Source organism: Oncorhynchus clarkii, chromosome 5, assembly GCF_045791955.1.
Source record: "Oncorhynchus clarkii lewisi isolate Uvic-CL-2024 chromosome 5, UVic_Ocla_1.0, whole genome shotgun sequence".
Lineage (NCBI taxonomy): Eukaryota > Metazoa > Chordata > Actinopteri > Salmoniformes > Salmonidae > Oncorhynchus > Oncorhynchus clarkii.
The window spans coordinates 17,289,218-17,306,780 of record NC_092151.1 but is presented as its reverse complement, the minus strand read 5'-3'; the positions used below and the strand labels follow the sequence as shown (position 1 = coordinate 17,306,780).

At 44.0% G+C, this 17,563-nt stretch overlaps 1 protein-coding gene across 3 annotated transcripts in view; it reads right to left on the bottom strand.

Annotated features, from left to right (window-relative positions):
* LOC139408466 (transportin-1) overlaps nucleotides 1-17,563 on the bottom strand; it is a 44,270-nt gene that overhangs the window by 23,727 nt on the left and 2,980 nt on the right. For all 3 annotated transcript variants that reach the window (XR_011634293.1, XM_071152392.1, XM_071152391.1), the window contains exons 4-8: nucleotides 15,948-16,097; nucleotides 14,561-14,667; nucleotides 4,696-4,829; nucleotides 4,121-4,202; nucleotides 374-496 (exon numbers count right to left, since the gene is read on the bottom strand). Coding sequence is in view for 2 of the 3 variants with exons in the window: in XM_071152392.1 (XP_071008493.1) it covers nucleotides 374-496; nucleotides 4,121-4,202; nucleotides 4,696-4,829; nucleotides 14,561-14,667; nucleotides 15,948-16,097 (596 nt within the window). In the remaining variant the exon portion in view is untranslated. The remainder of the gene's footprint in view (nucleotides 1-373; nucleotides 497-4,120; nucleotides 4,203-4,695; nucleotides 4,830-14,560; nucleotides 14,668-15,947; nucleotides 16,098-17,563) is intronic.

Below are 17,563 nucleotides of genomic sequence, written 5' to 3'. Positions count from 1 at the left end.
CACAAGCAATGTTATTCAATTCAAAACATTGGCTAGATCTTTCAACTCTGTATGGCAAGCGTGAATGTCTAACTGAACCTTTATGAGGCTGCTTAGAGCCACAGCTCGTAGCTACGTTAAATCGTATCACATCATTGTTTGGTATAGAGAACCCTCACGACCAAGTGAAGAATCGTATTATGTGTGACACGTCTGTGCCAGATGGTTAGCTTGCGCAACACTATGTTGGCAACACAAAACAAATAGAGGAAAGACAGTTGTTCAATGTGAGAGGCTCAGTGATGTTAGGATTTTGAAAGTCCTGTAGTGTACACTAGGCATTACAGAATACAAGCCCAAGTCCTCCGCCCCAGTACCCCAGTCCCATTCTCACCTCTATGATGTTGTGCATGTGCGGTAGGAGACGGTCCATGCGGACTTCCAGCAGCATGACCAGAGCTCTGCAAACGTTCTTCCTCACCTCTGGCTCCTCATCAGTCGCCAGGGCAAACAGGTTCTACAGGGAGGGAGGAGGATCAAACATCAAAACACAAGCACACATACTAGTCCCAACTTTCATTACTTGAAGATGCATCCTGTGTTTTTTGACATTGCATTACTAATGAAGGATAGCAGACATTGGCTTTTTATTGTAAGTATTTGACACAGAGCCAAGGAAAGGAGACCAGAATGTCTTCATATGTCATGAGTTCTGACCAGGACCTGTAACCATAGAGGGTCTCGGAATATAAAATTGTTCATAAGTGGTGAGAATATAGACATTTTACTCCTACTCTTAAGGGTAAAAATAAAAGCTTTGCATGAAGCCTCTCTGGTCATAAGAGTCCCACCTAGTGGACAGATATTTAAGACACCTCATGAGATGTCCTAACCAGTTAAGCGTTACCAGCAGGTGTCCTGATAATAGAAAAACGTAGCGAGTCAGTGGTTCCTGCACCACATGCAATTGCTTTGGACTTGTTAAAATAATTTTATGATATTTCTATATAATCCATCTGTAAATAATCTAGATCTACATGCAACAGTATCTCTTGTGCCTTTGACAATGATTTCATATGAGGCCTATTTCACATCATATGCCTACATACTTATAACCACTAGGCTAATAAATAAAAACATGTTTTTCTTTATTATTAAATGATATATACTGAACAGAAATATAAACTCAACATGTAAAATGTTGGTCCCATGTTTCATGAGCTGAAATAAAAGATCCCAGAAATGTTCCATATGCACAAAAAGCTTATTTCTCTTAAATTTTGTGCATACATTTGTTCTCCTTTGCCAAGATAGTTGATCCATCTGTCTGGTGTGGAATATCAAGAAGCTGATTAAACAGCATGATCATTAAACAGGCGCAACTTGTGCTGGGGACGCTGTTTATCTATGCATAGTCACTTTACCCCCTACCTACATGTACAAATTACATCGACTAACCTGTACCCCCACACATTGACTCAGTACCGGTACCCCGTATATAGCTTCCACATCGGTACCCCGTATATAGCCTCCACATTGACTCGGTACCGGTACCCCGTATATAGCCTCCACATTGACTCGGTACCGGTACCCCGTATATAGCCTCCACATTGACTCGGTACTGGTACCCCGTATATAGCCTCCACATTGACTCGGTACCGTAACACCCCGTATATAGCCACCACATTGACTCGGTACCGGTACCCCGTATATAGCCACCACATTGACTCGGTAGCCTCTTTATTGTGTTACTTTTTTATTTTATACTTTATTTTATTTAGTCAATATTTTCTTAACTCTATTCTTCAACTGTTGGTTGGTTGTTGGTTAAGGGTTTGTATGTAAGCATTTCATGGTAAGGTTGTATTCGGCGCAAGTGACAAATAAAATTTGATTCAACAATAGAAGGCCTCTAAAATGTGCAGTTTTGTCACACAACACAATGCCACAGATGTGTCAAGTTGAGGCAGCGTGCAATTGGCATGCCGACTGCAGGAATGTCCACCAGAGCTGTTGCCAGAGAATTGAATGTTAATTTCTCTACCATAAGCCACCTGCAACGTCGTTGTAGTAAATCTGGTAGTGTGTCCAACCGGCCTCACAACCACAGACCACGTGTAACCACTCCAGCCCAGAACCTCCACATCCGGCTTCTTCACCAGCACAAAAGCAAATAATCAATGGTGTAAGCAGTAGTTATTTTCCCACGCTAACGCCTCGATCAGACCGGCAGCATCATTGCATTAATGATGCATAATAAACTCTGCAGTCAAACTTTTTCCATGATGTAATCCAACAGTGTTACTGGATATGTGCAACAAAACTTCAACATTCACCTTTCGCTATTATTTCTGTCAAGTTTATGCATTTGTTAGATAAATCCAACGTATGCGCCACACAGAAAACAAAACGCACCCCAACTGCCTCTGCAACGCAATGCTGCACAGCGTTCCATTGGAAAAGAATGTACCTCTGGCGTAACAAAAATACAACGATGCTGTCGGTGTGATCGGGGCGTAAAGCTAGTAACGTTAGCTAGCTTGTGTTGTAGTAGTCTATAGTCTGACAACGGCGACGACAGCTGGAGCAGCAGTTATCAACTTCAAGGTGGATGTTGTTGCTAATTTATTAGCATCACCCTTTTCAAGATTTTGTTGCAGCTCGCTTGCGGTTAGCGATCTCTTGAAAATAATGACTGTGAAACATTGTTGCATTTAAAAACCTTACATCACCCATTAGTGTGATGAATGTGATAAAATATATTTGTAAAGGGAAGTAATAGCTGGTTTGTTCATTTCTTTTTGGATATGAAATGGTTGTGCTTTTGTATTGTTCTGATTTCATGGGGCTTACTGAAGTGAATGGGCTGCTGATTCCTTAACATTATTAAATAACATACGCTGTGTGTGACTGCTAATGTGTATCAGCCACGTCTGTGTGTTTGACCAAAACGGTCTGTCCTTCAGCACCATGGAGTGCACAGGTATTACGGTCGCTGTCCTTTCAGCACCACAAGCCTGTTACCTTTGATGTGACACTTGTCGCTATTGGTCAGAGTGTAATAGTGGTGTCAGGCTACCATGGCTTGTGTAAATTGTGTTTTCTGTTTTACTGGTCTCATTATTTTATGCTCTGTGTCATGTGGTGTCCGTGCCAGTTTGGTCTCTGTGTGTGCGGCAGCCCAAAGCGTGTCCAGGACTGTTAGATTTATTCATAATGTAATCAAAAAGCATTGCTCCTCCTTCACTAAAACAGTCTGACTACAGAAGATATGTCAGGCACATTAAGTGATGCTGTTTTCTGTTATTGTCTTGATTTTTGAGTTTGATGCAATGTATTGCAATAATTTTGGTACCTCTGAAGCCCTAAGTCCTACACTGCATCTCAAGAGTAGGATTGCTGATCTCGGATCAGTTTAGCCTTTCAGATGACTTTCTGTACCAATTAGAATACTATAAGCCTCTGGTCATCTACTGACCATCTCAGAGCCTGCTATCAACTCTGGCCTTCTGCCCATTATCACAAACAACTCACCATTGAAAATAGCTCTAAAAAGCCCTACAGAAATAAACGGACACTTTATTTAGAGTATGCAAATTGGATTTCATGTGACCTGTGCCCCTTCTGCGCAGAGTGCCCTCTCACCCCCACAGCTGAAGACGTGACAGAGGGACTTTAAACTATAGCTCTTTATCTCCTATCCGCTTGCTGTATTGTCATTGTCACTGTACGGTTGCTGGATGCATCCGTCCTCATCCAGGGCCCAGCTGGCTGGAAGTTAAGCTCATCAGTGGTTAATGTGATCTAGTCCTAACGGATTATCAGCCCTGATCCAATCGGTGGAATTGGGGTTGGTGTACTGAACTGCAGCTAGGGCTGGCTCTTGGTAGTGCAGTGTAGTGCTGCGTAGAGGCTCAGACCTAACCTACTGACACACTGTACGGAGAGCTGAGGCCATATACCTGCCTGCCTGGCTGGCTGCACTGAGAGCGGAGGCTAGTTGGGTGGGCTGTGTGTGTGTATGACTTGATTGCAGAAGGTTCATGGCATGTCTGACTTTGTGAGCATATTAGATAGTCACAGTGCTGTCTGGGGATTATGGGAGGTCAGACTGCAGAGGTCACGGCAGGGTCAGACTTGCCTCGATGAAGTCGTCGATGTGCAGCATTAGGGCCTGAGTCCTACTGATGATGAACTGGTTGACGCAGGCGATGGCATGAGACCTGCAACACCACAACAAGACAACAGAGCTCAATCTCACACCACCCAAACTCATGTGTTCCCCCTTATCAATGCTGCCTCTGTCTGTGTTCCTCCCCTTTCTATCCCCTTTCCACCCCCCAGTCTCCAATCTGGCATCTCAGACACTGATAACGCCTAAAAACAGACACAGAGAGAGAGAGACAGTCTCTGAGAGAACATTTTGGATCAAAGTGCCTGTAAATATAGCTAGATCTGAAAACAACCCCTGGCTATGGTTGTTTTGGAACAAATTAGAGGCGAGGCAAGGTGTTGGCTCCACCGGGAGTGAGCGAAAGAGGCAAAGCTGTGAGCAGGGAGAGGGAGGGAGGCCCAGTACACTCATACTCTAGGGACTTTTGCTTAACACGGTGTTTCTGCTTGCCTTTTGGGGTCTAGGCCGGGTTACTGTAAGGCACTTTCTGACAACTGCTGATGTAAAAAAAAAGGCTTTATAAATACATTTGGATTGAGTACCTGATCTTGGGGCTGCTGTGTTTGAAGAACTGCAGGAACTTTGGGATCATAACGTTGAGCGGACGGTCCAACACGTCACTGTCCAAGATCTCTGCTGAGTCCTCACAGATCTTCTGAAGAGCGCCAAACGCCCCCTGAGAGAAAGAGGGGGGAGAGAGAGAGGGAGATGTGGGGGAGGGGGGTTAACCAATATGTTTCAGGGCCAGAAAGCCCCCCCCCCCCCATTTATCAGCCAGCCTCAAAGACAGGAGACCTTATGGTCAGTAAAGATGTCATACTCCATCAACCCTGAGTCAACCTATAAAAACAACAGGTATGGAAAGCCTTCATCACCACATACTGTACCTAACACACCACATACTGTACCTAACACACCACAAGGAGAAACACAACCTGGCCAGGCTGGCCACCTAGGAAATGAACAGCAGGACAAAATTGTGAATTTGACAGTGAAAACATAAAGAGCTAGAGTACAGGCTTATTCATGTGAGGCTGTCAGTGTGTGTGATGGAAATCTACAACGACTACATTAAAGAAAGCCTCCTCTGTAAAAGTCACTAGGGGTTCCGTAATACACCGTGTGACACGCACACAGTCACCCAACACACACAAAACACCCAAACTAGAGAGGATAGAAGTATCTGTGTGTCACATATGATCATGTGTCTCAGCAAGACAACTGAAATCTACTCCACAGGAGTGTCTAATCTTCCACTTGTAAGGTAGGTATTACCACTTCACAATGACCTTACGCCCACAACCAGCAAACATCACAGCTATGAATTATATACATAAAAACACACAAGCCCCTTGAAAAGCTATTATCTAAACCTGAAGAGGACATTGATGATGTGTACTTAATATGTCTATATGGGCAAATGATGCAGCAGCCTTGGAATGTCTCTTCCCAGGGAAATATAGATTGAGTTGATGGCTGACACACATTTAATATGCCGCCACACGTACATCACACACACACAGAGGAATCTGATCAGATGCAACAAAGAGCGCGGCGACAGTGGTGCTGTCTGAAGGCCGTTTCCATGGAAACCGTTTCCAGTGCGGGAGCTGTTTCCTTCCAGCCAGAATGCTTGGAGAACGAGACTGTGTGGTTAAAGAAAATACAAGGTTTCTGTCATTATGAGAGAGCCAATTGAGGAGCATTCCAACCAAGGTTAAACCAAGGTCAGCAATAGCTTACAAGGAAGTGGACACATCCAATTGGGATGGAGACTGTGTAGGGCAAAGGTTATGGAGACTGTAGGACAAAGGTTAAAGTCTTTCTCCAGTCTCCTTTTTATTTATCACCTGATTTCATTAACATGCCCATCTCAATAGGTGGTCCAGGGATCCTCCACAAGCAAAGGAGGGGGCCTTTCCTCTTTTGACCTCTATTGTTCCCCAAGCAAGGGGGATGCCGATGACATCACAATCCCCATCAGACCACGGCATGAAGTTTGTGTCTAAAAAACACAACTTTGCTCAAAACCTATCTTTTTTTACCCTTTAGTGTGTACTTTACAGTATTTATACTTGGGATATTTTTGTGTGTGTTTTTTTTGTATATAAAAAAAAAAAGGCCCTTTTTCTCCCCAATTTCGTGATATCCAATTGGTAGTTACAGTCTTGTCTCATCGCTGCAACTCCCTTACGGATTCGGGAGAGGCGAACGTCGAGAGCCATGCGTCCTCTGAAACACAACCCAACCAAGCCGCACTGCTTCTTGACACAATACCCACTTAACCCGGAAGCCAGCCACACTAATGTGTCGGAGGAAACCCTGTACACCTGGCGACTCAGCGTGCACTGCGCCTGGCCCCCCACAGGAGTCGTAAGTGTGCAATGGGACAAGGACATCCGAGCAGGCCACACACTCCCCTAATTCAGATGACGCTGGGCCAATTGTGCACAGCCCATTGGGTCTCCCGGTCGTGGCCGGCTGCGACAGAGACTGGACTCTAACCTAGAATCTCTAGTGGCACAGCTAGCACTGCGTTGCAGTGTCTTAGACCACTGCACCACTCGGGAGGCCCTGGGATATTGCTTTTTAACAGTACATTTATTTTGTATTTTTAATCGCTGGAGGACAACTTTAAATATATAGACTGGTGACTGGGACAGGAGTGTGTGCGTGAGAGAGAGTAGTCAAGGCACTGCATACCAATGAAGCTGGGCAGTCCTTGTAGGAGCCTTGCTGTCAAAATGGGAGGTGCAAGGATGACAATTATGCAAAAGAATGCAAGTCTGCTGAGAGAAAAAGGGGTTAAATAAACAATTCCTTTTAATTTTCCTCTTCCATCCTTACTCTGTTTGAACGCCATGTTCAGACACGACACTGTAGAGTTTACAGCAGTGTCAGAATGAGCACGCACCAGCCAGAACTGGAGCCGGTCGGTACACGCACAAGCACCTTCCAACTGCCCAGTCACCATTGTTAAAACTGCTCTCCAGCAAAAAGCTACATAAAGCCATCGACCAACTTCCTATAAGCGTTAGGCAACTTCACACACCTGACTCTGTGTTTTTATAGAGGGAGGGGAAAAGAGGGAAAAGAGAGACTACAAAGGGGTGACCGAAGAGAGAGAGGGGGGGAGAGGGAGAGGAGAAATGGGGAGAAAAAGGGGTGACATAGGAGAGAGAGAACAGTACAGAAAAACACATGCAACTGCCATAATAAATGGAAACACTTCAGTAAATGAGGGATATTAAAGTAACAAGGAAATGAGAGGATAACGTATGTCTAGGCTTTACTGTATGTGAATGCATGTAGGTGTGTGAGCTCCCCTGTGCGTTTCCTTCAGAACACAGTGATTCTAAGCCACACATCTGTATGGAGGCTAGTGTCTAGAGCTGGGCGATAAAGAACCAAATCCATTTTGCGATTAATTGGCCCATTTACTGCTATAACAATGAACGAGCAAAGAAATGAATAAAAAGAACTGGGCGATCCGGACATAGGGTCAAATATTTTGCTTGATAACAATAGACCCATAAACAAAATATTTGAATGGACAATAACTTTTCATTAGCAGGCAGTGCTCTAGACAACAGAGACGGTAGCCTATGATTTAAAAAAGTTAACTATTTCATCTAACATATCCAGGGAATGCATGAATGATATTTGCATGTGCAACCTGTCAAAATAGGATCCAGAATGATCAGATTTCTTTTTGGCTCTTCAGAGAATTTGCCAACATCTTTGTGCATATTGGCCTGCGCTATAGTCCATTACTGATCACCTGAAGAAGTGGAAACTCAAAACACTTTGCTAGATTGCTAACTCTAAATATGATAGTTGCTATAGCCATGTAGGCAAATTGATTAATCTATCATTAAATGTAGACTAAATGACCAACAAAAACTTTCCGTACTTTTCCGATACTAGAACGTGGAAAAAAGGTTTGGTTTTTCATGTTGCTAGCCTGCACTGGGAGTCTGCGCAGTATCACGAAAGCTCCCCATTCACGGTGCACACAAGTTAACACACTTGAATAATGCGGCACGGCATGTAGAAATGTTGCAACTGTTCATTACGGTTCACAGAACAATGTCCATACAAGCTACAGCACGTTACAATGCAAGGAGATACCAGTAGCGTCCAGCTTTGTAGGCTAACATTCCTTGTCATCTTACAGCTGAAGATAACATTACGTTTCTACTCAAGAACATTGTTTGTGATAATATGCCATTTCAAACCAAAAACGTTATTCATTCTCTTCGTCACGTCTCGCCATCAGCCAAATAGTATCTATTGCCTCAGCGAATATTCAGTGTGAATCACTGTGTTGTGAATAGGGCGGACGGGCAGCACCCCTCTTGCCTCGTCAATGACTTCATACTGGTTAAAGACGCAGCTTATTTTATTAAAATTGTGCTTCTATGACAGATTGTCATGAAATCAGCCAAAACGAGTGCAGTATCTTAATGCATCCACACACTTAATGAATATGCATTCACCTGTACTGTGAATAGGCCTAGGCTACATCTTGATTTACCCAGTTTATAGAGATCTACCATTCAAATAAAATCATTACAATTGTTGTTAAGTAGTTAGTTTGGTAATAAAGTCAAATTGATTATAAGATTTGCATAATTGATTCATTAATGCATACATGGCTGTCTCTGGAAAATGTTGATGTAATGTTTTTTTTATTAAATGTTATAATATTGAACTCAAGATGCCCAACAATTGAACAGAGCAGTAGCTGTGGTATAGTTTTGGTATGGAGTATCGTGATGGTATTGAATACCGTGATACTAACCCTTTTGACACAGTGAGCCATCAGATCCTCTTCACCAGGCTTGAGGGTACCACACTCTCTTGGCTACAATCATACCTCACAAACCGGACCCACTACATTTCCCTCAGTGGACACACCTCAGACTCAGCTGCAGTTACACAGGGTGTCCCCTAGGGCTCTGTGCTGGATCCCTTACTCTTCATCATATACATCCTCCCACTTGGTCGCATCCTCCGGCACTTCAACCTTGACGTCCACTGCTATGCCGATGACACCCAGATCTACCTCAGCACCAAATCCCTCCTCAACCACCTCTGACCCACATTGAATCCTGCCTCTGCAATAAAAACGTGGATGCAACAAAACGTCCTCAAGCTCAACAGTGATAAAACGGAACTCCTCCTCATAGGCACCAAATCTACCCTTACTAAAGACACCACTGTCTCTCCCTCCCCCCAAACACACAACCTTGATGTCATCCTGGACACCAACCTCTCATTTGACCACAACATAAGACTGTCAAATCCTCATTCTTCCACCACCGCAACATTGCAAAAGTCCGGTCCTTCCTCTCCCATCCTGCCGCTGAAATCCTCATACAAGCATTCATCTCCTCCCGTCTTGACTACTGCAACTCACTACTCTCCGGTATCAACTCAAGCTTCAAATGGTTCAAAACTCTGCAGCACTACTTCTCACCCACACAAAGTCCTTGCAACATATCATCCCTGCCCTCTGAACTCCACTGGCTGGCTCCCTGTCTCCCAATGCATGAATTACAAGATCCTCCCCCTGATCTACAGAGCCCTTCAACATCTTACCTGCCAGATCTTCTCCTCTACCAACCCACCACACCAGGCCACCTTGTCATCCCCAGGTCCAAGCTCCAGAGTGTCGGCCACAGGGCCTTCAACATTGCTCGTAGGCTCTGGAACACCCTCCCTCCAGGCATCCGTGACTCAGAGTCCATCACCATCTTTCAGTCCCTCCTAAAGCCCCACCTCTTTGAAAAGTCCTTACCCTGAAGCACCTCCCCTCAATTGTAAGGTGACCTTGGGTCCTTGAAAGCCATATATAAGTTCCATGTATTATTATTAAACATGGTATCGAAGTCAAAATTCTGGTATCGTGACAACACTAGCCTGGGCTACTTGATGCACAGGCTTATTCACTGCAAATGGCGCACTCTGCGCTACTCGTGCATCAAAGCCATACTACAGCCTACTCTGGTTGTAAAGCGGTGCCATAAACTCAATATTAAATAGGTGAAAAATGAATGATATTCTCACAGAAAGCTGTGGCTCGCCTCTGTAACTAGAAAAACTGTAACTAGGCTTGGGTGGTATACCGTAAATATCGTATACCAGGTTATTTGGAAAAAGCCACAGGATGGTTTTTACAATACCGTCAAAATGATTTATTAGAAGTTCTTCAATAAATTGTAATATTTGTAGCTACTTTAAGTTACCTTCAGTCACCTTGTGCAACTTCTGCAGTCAACCTGCGTTCTGCAATTTACCCGTCACATTTTAAATGACGAAGCTTCCCGTTTTTCCCCAGAACAGTTGAGCCAGTCACGTGTCTGTTTGTAAATAGCTCAACGGAAGAAAGCGAGCTGGTGAGTCCATAGCGTTCTATATCTATCGGCGAGTCTCTGGTGTGCGGCGCACGAGGAGATGAAGTTACACTTGTCTGCAATTCACTACTAAAATGTTTGCCATCAGATATCTAATAATGGCTTTCTGCCAAAAGTCAGAGATCTCTGGATGAGTTCTGTACAGATGCCATTTTTTCTCTGCTCTTCCTACTAGCGAAATCCTGGTATGAGAGGACAGTACGACAATATGAAAATCTGGATACTGCCCAAGTCTAACAGTAATTGCTTTGTAAAAGTGTATTTTTCCCACAATTGCATTTCAGGGAACGGTCATAAGCTTGTGCTTCTCAGAATGCATCTCCCCCTCCTCGATGCGCACAGTGGGGAGAGGGAGTGAGAGTGGCTCGCTCACACAGCAGCCGACAGCAAAACGAAGACAGGCTGATACTTTTATAGCAGGAATCAACATAACGCATAGGCTATTACTGTTGACCAAATAATGGTTTTAGAACAAATCACAGAAAATGAATGTCGGTGTAGGTAATTTTCAGTTTATCATCCCAGCTCTACTGCTGTCCCGTGTGTATGTGCAAAATAATTGTGTGCGTGTGTGTCACCATCAATCAGCTCATTTGTGGTGCGGCTTCATATTTAGTGCTGCTGGCAAGCCGTCAGGGGCCACCCCAAAGAATTCTGGGATGGCTATTTTAGGAGCTGTTACAAGGGAGCGTTTACCCACAATGCAACTCTGCATGAGCAGCACCAGGCTTCATGCAAAGTATGACACTCCCATCAAAAATAGGATTTAAATAGGCAATCCTCCATGCAAACACAATCCATTTATTCCTTCATGGAGATTTCTTACCCCCTCCACACCAGCCACATGCCCACCCTTCACCGGACTTGAATATCTATGAATGTAACACACATGTTCAGCAGGGCCACATGATGGATGTCCCTGGTGTGTTCTGTTCTGCAGAGAGAGGGCTATAACTCGGTTAGGACACACCCATAACTCCAGGCTTGTCAGTGTAGAGCAGGGCTGCCCAATTCTGGTCCTGGAGGGCAGACACACTTCTGGTTTTCATCCTCTCCTTGTAATAAGGGACTAACTCAAACCTTGGACTCCAGGTGAGTGTAATTAACTAACAGGTGGAAACAAAAACAGAAGTGTTTCGGCCCGCCAGGACCAGAATTGGGCCGCCGTGGTGTAGAGACAGGGCTGTGAGAGGGCTGGCTGACCGACCAAGAGCAAAAAGAGTAAGACTTGGTCTTAAAAATGTCCATCAAACATGGCATCATGACACATCAACCGAATTGATTAAGATCACAAATCTGACTGACTGATGAATTGATTAAGCACAGATGTGCTGTGTCAACTAGGAGAAGACATCTCCTAAAAATGATTGAGAGGAAGCTGTGTTATGTTAGTACTGCTAATAGCAGGGCAACCACCCAACACTGAGTTATGACTAAGTGCTAAGAATATTCCCCTAAAAAAGCTTAAGAACACCACTCTGATGATGTGTTGTCTTGCTCGTTACGAAAGCCAGTATCCTGGGAAATGGTGTGAGCCAGTCAGGAAACAAGGTCAGATGATGTTCACTGGTTTATGTACACACACACACACACACACACACACACACACACACACACACACACGGAAAGTATTCAGACACCTTGACTTTTTCCACATTTTGTTACAGCCCTTCTAAAATTGAATAAATCGTTTTTTCCCCCTCAATCTACACACAATACCCCATAATGACAAAGCAAAAATAGACTCTTGGATATTATTACAAATTTATTTAAAAAATAAACTGAAATATCACATTTACATAAGTTCAGACCCTTTACACAGTACTTTGTTGAAGCACCTTTGGCAGTGATTACAGCCTCGTGTCTTCTTCAGTATAACGCTACAAGCTTGGCACTCCTGTATTTAGGGAGGGTCTCCCATTCCTTTCTGCAGATCCTCTCAAGCTCTGTCGGGTTGGATGGGGAGCGTTGTTGCACAGCTAGTTTCAGGCCTCTCAAGAGATGTTCGATCGGTGTTCAAGTCCAGGCTCTGGCTGGGCCAATCAAGGACATTCCGAGACTTGTCCCGAATCCACTCCTGCGTTGTCTTGACTGTGTGCTTAGTGTTGTCCTGTTGGAAGTTGAACCTTCGCCCCAGTCTGAGGTCCTGAGCATTCTGGAGCAGGTTTTCATCAAGGATCTCTCTGTACTTTGCTCCGTTTATCTTTCCCTCGAGCCTGACTAGTCTCCCAGTTCGTCGCTGAAAAACATCCCCACAGCATGATGCTGCCACTATCATGCTTCAACTTAGGGATGGTGTTAGGTTTCTTCCAGACGCTTGGCATTCAGGCCAAAGAGTTCAGAGAATCTCGTTTCTCGTGGTCTGAGAGTCTTTAGGTGCCTTTTGGCAAGCTTCAAGCAGGCTGTCATGTGCCCTTTACTGAGAAGTGGTGTCCGTCTGGTAACTCCACCATAAAGGCCTGATTGGTGGAGTGCTGCAGATGGTTCTCCTTCTGGAAGGTTCTCCCATCGCCACAGAGGAACTCTGGAGCTATGTCAGAATGGCTATCAGCTTCTTGGTCACCTCTCTGACCAAGGCCCTTCTCCCCTGATTGCTCAGTTTGGCCAGCTTTAGGAAGCGTCTTGGTGGTTCCAAACTTCTCCCATTTAAGAATGATGGAGGCCACTGTGTTCTTGGGGACCTTCAATGCTGCAGACATGTTTTGGTACCCTTTGACCTCCTGGCTTGGTTTGTGCTTTTCCAAATCATGTCCAATCAAATTTCCTACAGGTGGACTCCAATTAATTTGTAGAAACATCTCAGGGATGATCACTGGAAACAGGATCCACCTGTGCTCAATTTCTAGTAGCATAGCAAAAGGTCTGAATAGTTATGTAAAGAAGGTATCCGTTTAAAAAAAAAAATGTACAAAAATGCCTAAACTTGTTTTCGCTTTGTCGTTATGGGGTATTGGAGTTTGCACCTTAAGGACTCTCAGAAAAAAGATTCTCTGGTCTGATGAAACCAAGATAGAACTCCTTGTTCCGAATGCCAAACGTCACGTCTAGAGGAAACCAGGCAATATCCCTATGGTGAAGAATGGTGGTGGCAGCATCATGCTGTGGAGATGTTTTTCAGCAAGGGGAAGATGAACGGAGCAAAGTACTGAGAGATCCTTGATGAAAACCTGCTCCAAGAGCGCTCAGAACCTCAGACTGGGGCAAAGGTTCACCTTCCAACAGGACAAGGACCCCAATTACACAGCCAAGACAACGCAGGAATAGCTTCAAGACAAGTCTCAATGTCCTTGAGTGGCCCAGCCAGAACCCGATAGAACATCTCTGGAGATCTGAAAATAGCTGCGCAGCGACTCTTCCCATCCAACCTGACAGAGTTTGAGAGGATCTGCAGAGAAGAATGGGAGAAACTCCCCAAACACAGGTGTGCCAAGCTTGTAGCGTCATACCCAAGAAGACTCGAGGCTGTAATCGATGCCAAAGGTGCTTCAACAAAGTACTGAGTCTGAAAGGTCATGTCAATGTGATATTTCTAAAAACCTGTTTTTGCTTCATCATTATTGGGTATTGTGTGTAGATTGAGGGGAAAAAACAATTCTCAATTTTAGAATAAGGCTGTAACGTAACAAAATGTGGAAAAAGTCAAGGGGTCTGAATACTTTCCGAATGCACCGTAGCTATATAGAGTATAGCTGTATATAGAGTATAGCTGTATATAGAGTAGGGATACTCAACGCTTATCCTACAAGGTCTGGAGCCTGCTGCTTCTGTTCTACCTGATAATTAATTGCACACACCTGGTGTCCGATGTCTAAATCAGTCCCTGATTATAAGGGAACAATTTAAAAATGCAGTGGAACAGGCTTCGAGGTCCAGAGTTGTGTTTGAGGGATAGAGAGTATAGATGTATAAAGTATAGCTGTACAGAGTATAGATGTATAGCTGAGCTCAGACGCAGCAGCTCCTGTCCTAGTCTTGTCTAATTCCTCACCTCACAGGTGTTGTAGTCCTCAGAGTCCAGCAGGAGGCAGAGTTTGGGCAACAGCTCAGGCCAGTTCTGCAGCTCCCCTTTGGAGGCAATGGTGGTGATGAGGATACCTAGGACAGGAGCGAGAGATGAGACGGGTCTCCTTGAAGCAATTCTACAACCAATCAATCCTTCCTTATAACAAAACTCCAAGCTTGGCTTGGAAACCATCACTCTGTTTGAGGCTTTCCAATGAAGTCCACTGTGTCATCATCAGAATTGACAGAGCCAATATCCTGCACTGAGTCAGTTTATAAAATGTGATTCACACATTCCTGTTTGTTCCTGTCAGATGTTTGGTAACTGTGGCAACAGAGCCCTGGCATCATCTGCTGCCTGCTGGCTCTGATAAGGAGGACACCATGCAAACCCCATTGGCTCTCTCAACAGGCCAGCTGGCCAATCAAAAGCTTCAGAAAAAAACATGCAGCCAGACACTAGCGAGAACGACTAACAAGGCTTCAGGTCAATTACGAAGGTGGAGAAAAATAACCAGAATATGTCATGCTAGGGTACGTTTTAAAATGAACCCCACGCTAAAGCCTGATGGACAGCAATTCAACTAATCCACTGTAGCAGCTTTCCTTGTGGTACAGATGACTGACACGTAATTAATGCAATTCAAATGCAATGCAATTCATTTCCTGTTCAACTAACCTGATCAAAGGTGGGCAAGCCATACAAACATGATATCATCACATTATTAAGTGCTTGTGAAAAGGGGATTTTGTTATGCATCATTGAAGGAGCAAACCGTGTAGAATTTAAACAACCAAGACTGTCTTGATCTGGTCTGGTCTAGTCTGGTCTGCCTCTTGACGTAGCCTCATCACAGATCTATTTCTGCTGTGTTGCCCACTCCTATTGTCATGCCAAACATATACACTAGTAGGATACAGCACAAACAGATCTGTTTCTGCTGTGTTGCCCACTCCTATTGTCATGCCAAACATATACACTAGTAGGATACAGCACAAACAGATCTGTTTCTGCTGTGTTGCCCACTCCTATTGTCATGCCAAACATATACACTAGTAGGATACAGCACAAACAGATCTGTTTCTGCTGTGTTGCCCACTCCTATTGTCATGCCAAACATATACACTAGTAGGATACAGCACAAACAGATCTATTTCTGCTGTGTTGCCCACTCCTATTGTCATGCCAAACATATATACTAGTAGGATACAGCACAAACAGATCTGGAACCATGATATACAGTACACTCTGCTTACTGAATGTGGTTATCATGATCAAATTATCCAGCGCGGATGTGATCACTAGAAGAGGAGTGCGCTGTAATTCAATGAAGACAACATACTCTGTTACAAATGCAGGCTACTTCACTTACCCGCGGTGGCCCGGATGAGGGGCGAGGAGTCTCCAATGTTCTGTAGACACTCGCTCTTAATGAAGTCAGACACTCCATTGGGGAAGTTCTGGTAGTGGGCCTTCACATTGTTCTTTAGGATCAGACCACTAAGAGAGCGGGTCGCCTCATCTGCAGAGAGCGTGAGATTGGGGGGGGGGGGGGGTAAAATGAGAAATGGGTGATAGATTATAGGGATCAATTCCATTTCAATTAAGCAAATGATTGCTCTAAGCTGAAATGCATTACTGAATTAGGCCTAAACATCCAATGAAGAGTTTTCCCAATTCACACCGAATTCCAATGTCTCCAAAATTGAGTTTTAATAGAATGATCTATCACAACTTGGCCTACCTTCTACATGTTTTTGAATAGTATATAAATAGAGGGGAGCTTAAATAGAGATCATTATGACACAGATCATTATGATCATGACACAGATCATTCCGACGCAGGTCATTATGATTCTTTATTATGATTCTTGCTGCTTTAAGTCCAGTAGTCATACCTGCGAGATCAGGTGGGCGTGTGGTCTCAATTTAATAGAGTAGGCTATAGACTATGCATGGGCAGAGAAGCACGGGGCAGTTACCTATCAAAGAAAATGTACTTCCAAAATATGATTAGGATATAGTTTACATTGCCTAGAAATAAATATTGATCACCTATATTTCTCCGTCTGAAAATCTTCCCACTCCTATAAGATAGGCTCTAAAAATAGCTCAAGAGAAAGTCTCTCCAACTCTGCTCTCTTCAAACTACATCTAACATATTGGCTGATATAGCCTAATATGAAATGGGCACGTGAGAATCTGATCATTTAACCTATTTCTTAAGTTATTTTTGCGCATTTCATATTGCCTATAGGGTGCAACATTTCTGGGACCATGGATGGCAAGTGAGCTGGATCACATACGCCTAAAATAAACATTGCGAGACTGCGGTAGAGTGGGTTGGAATTGGACAGAAAGTGCAGGCAAGATGCAGTATGAAAAGCTGCAGTTGCAGGCGGGAGCGGGATGAAGAAAATCAGTCCTGCGCAGACCTCTACTTGAATACACTATTAAGTACATTAGAGACAAACAGGTTATACTACTAAAGTGTGAAAGGGGTTGCTGTATAGCCATGTGTTATATTGCAACACTACTAGAAAACCAAAACATACCAACTCCCATACTCTCTACCCAGTACGAGGCACTCAGCCAGCTAAACCAAAATAAGAGAAGCATGTAGCTAGATTCCTGTTGATGCTAAGGAAAAAGTAGGAGTGTGACCTCATAGCAGAAGGCTGAGAAGGCATTAGCAAATCTGGATAGCAACAGCAAATCAGACAATGGCAAATTATTGCTTTCACTGACTTCTCTGAACCAAAGCTGAAGAAAATTTAAACATTCCCCTTACAAAACATTGCTCTATTTCAGAGTTTCCCAAACTCGGTCCTGGGGCCCCCCCTGGGCGCACGTTTAGTTTTTTTCCTTAGCACTACACTGCTGATTCAAATAACCAACTCATCATCAAGCTTTGATGATTTGAAATCAGCTGTGTAATGCCAGGCCTACAATCAAAGTCATAGCCTCAGAGTCATTGAGTACAGTTAC